The following is a 2414-nucleotide window of genomic DNA, read 5'->3' as shown; positions in this document are numbered from 1 at the left end:
CAAACTGGGCTATTTCTGCAGTGTCTTTTGGACCTCACACTTCTTATTCAAGTCAGCAGCTGCTGGGCCACTTGACAGAGTTTGGCTCCCTGACTGGTTCAGCCCTGGTGCCACTATGGTTGGTGTCACCAAGTGTGGCCACTCACAGTGTCGCCCCTCCATCGTCCTCCTCCCGTTTCCCACCCGACAGAATCCTTAGCCGTGCTTTTTTCTAATCTACCTTGAAAGGTGGAATATAAATAAATCATATTATTATTACTATTTTTATTATTATTATCATTATTATTATTATCCTTTAAGGTGCCACTCGGTGAGGTCTGCACCCCCCATTAGTGACAACACTGCCCCAGCCCTTCCCAGGATTCCATAGCCTTGAGCCCTGGGGTGTCAAGGAGTGTGGAGGCAGCCCTGACTTCCAGAGAGGGACCCCCCCCCAACATCCCAACTCCAAGGACCTCTTGTTCTGTGGGGAACCCCAGAGAGGAGCCTGAGGCTGCGGGTTGGTGGCCCTGAATGTCAATCATGGGGGGGGACCAATGAGAGGGTCCTGGAGGCGGGGCCGTGGTCCTCACAGACATCTCTCAGAGCCAGAGAAGCGGAGGCAGCGGCGTTGCTGCTGCTGCTGCTGCTGAGAAGAAGTCGTATGCTTTCTGGGCTTCCATTGCGCAGGGCTTCCCTTCTCTTCCCTTGAGCCCAGAGAAGCAGCAGCCAAGGGACCCAGAAAGTCCGGAGGGGAGAGCTCCCTCCTGCAGAGCCCCCCCAGCCCCAGCCCCATCGCCAGCATGGCAGGACTTTTGGCCAGAATGCACACCCCTCTCTTTTGGGCGATCCTGGCCGGGATGGCCTCCCTCTTCCTCTTCCAAGGTAGGCAGGCAGGGGATCCCTTGGCTGCTTTGTTGCGGATCGATAAAGCCCTGGGTCTCCTCCTTCTTCTCTTTGGCGGGATCGGAAGGTCTCCGACTTTCTCTGCCCTCCCCCCCATCCTTGATTTATCCATGATCGACTAGGGCTGCCTTTGAAAAGGGGTGCGGAATTTGGGGGACTCGAGAGCTTAAGTGGCTGGTTTTCAATAGATGGAGGATCAAATGATTGACTTATGGGTTGATTGGCACTGGCAGCTCCAGGAGTCTGGCTTCGAAGTGGGAGGAGGGTTCTCCAGCCTCGCTTCTCTCTCCCTACTCTACCTCTTAACTTTCCAATACATTGATGGATTGATCAATAGATTGATTGAGTGGCTGTGGAGGCTTGATGAAGAGCCTGGCTTCGGAGTGGGAGGGGGGTTCTTCAGACTCCCTTTGCTTTACCACTTAACTTTCCAATAAATCAGTGGATGGATCGATTGATGGATTGGCTTTAGCGGCTTGAAAAGTCTGGCTTCGGAGTGAGAGGATGGTTCTTTTAACCTCCCTTTCCTCCCTGCTCTCCCAACCCCACCACCCAACTTTCCAATACATCGATGGATTGATTGATAATTGATTGATAGATTGATTGGCTTTTGGCTGTTTGAGGAATCTGGCTCCGGAGTGGGAAGGGGGTTCTTCAGCCTCCCTTTATCTCGCCCACTTTGCCAATCCCGCCATCTAACTTTCCAATGTATTGATAGATGGATAGATGGATGGATTGGTTTCAGAAGTCTGTTTTCATAATGGGAGGGTGGTTCTTTAACATCCCTTCTCCCCCCCACTCTCCCAACCCCTTCATCCAAGTTTCCAGATAGATTGATGACCTGATCAATAGACTGATCAATAGATTGATCAGCTTTGGAGGCTTGAGGAGTCTGGCTTCAGAGTGAGAGGATGGTTCTTTAACCTCCCTTTCCCCCCTCCTTCCCCCCCCACGCTCCCACTCTCCACCACAACTTTCCAATACATCAGTGACTTGATCGATCATTGATCAATAGATTGATTGGCTCTAGAGGCTTGATGAAGAGTCTGGCTTCGGAATGGGAGGGGGGTTCTTCAGCCTCCCTTTTCGCTCTCCCTTTCCCTACCCTACTACTTAACTTTCCAATAAATTGATTGATTGATTGATTGATTGATTGATTGGCTTTTGGACGGTTGAAAAGTCTGGCTCCGGAGTGGGAGGGTGGTTCTTTCCTTCCTCCCCCCCCCCACCTCCCATCCCCACCACCTAACTTTCTAATAAATCCCTGGCAAAGCGAGAAAAAGAGGGGGGCAAAGAAGGCGTTGGAGAAAATGGATGAGTATAGGGTCTCAGTTGCGACGCTGGGGCAGATTTGAGGGCGATGGAGGGGAAGAAGAGGAAGAAAACTGCCCTGCACAAACTTCTGCCCTTTCTAGGGGTGGGGGGAGATCGTGGCTGAGAATAACCAAGTTTAACCCCTCCTCCATCCCAACAAGACTTTCTTCGGAATCTCTGCCTTTGCAAACTCCAGTATAGAAATCTATCTATCT

The 2414-nt window shown here is 51.4% G+C and overlaps 1 protein-coding gene across 1 annotated transcript in view; it reads left to right on the top strand.

The window, feature by feature from the left end:
• The first annotated feature begins 592 nt into the window (after window positions 1-592).
• NTM (neurotrimin) overlaps window positions 593-2414 on the top strand; it is a 1011020-nt gene continuing 1009198 nt past the window's right edge. Inside the window, exon 1 of the mRNA XM_042475314.1 lies at window positions 593-864. Within this exon, the coding sequence (XP_042331248.1) occupies window positions 783-864 (82 nt within the window). The 5' untranslated portion in view covers window positions 593-782. The remainder of the gene's footprint in view (window positions 865-2414) is intronic.

The sequence above is a fragment of the Sceloporus undulatus genome, chromosome 6 (assembly GCF_019175285.1).
Source record: "Sceloporus undulatus isolate JIND9_A2432 ecotype Alabama chromosome 6, SceUnd_v1.1, whole genome shotgun sequence".
Lineage (NCBI taxonomy): Eukaryota > Metazoa > Chordata > Lepidosauria > Squamata > Phrynosomatidae > Sceloporus > Sceloporus undulatus.
This window is presented reverse-complemented; position numbering and strand designations above follow the sequence as displayed.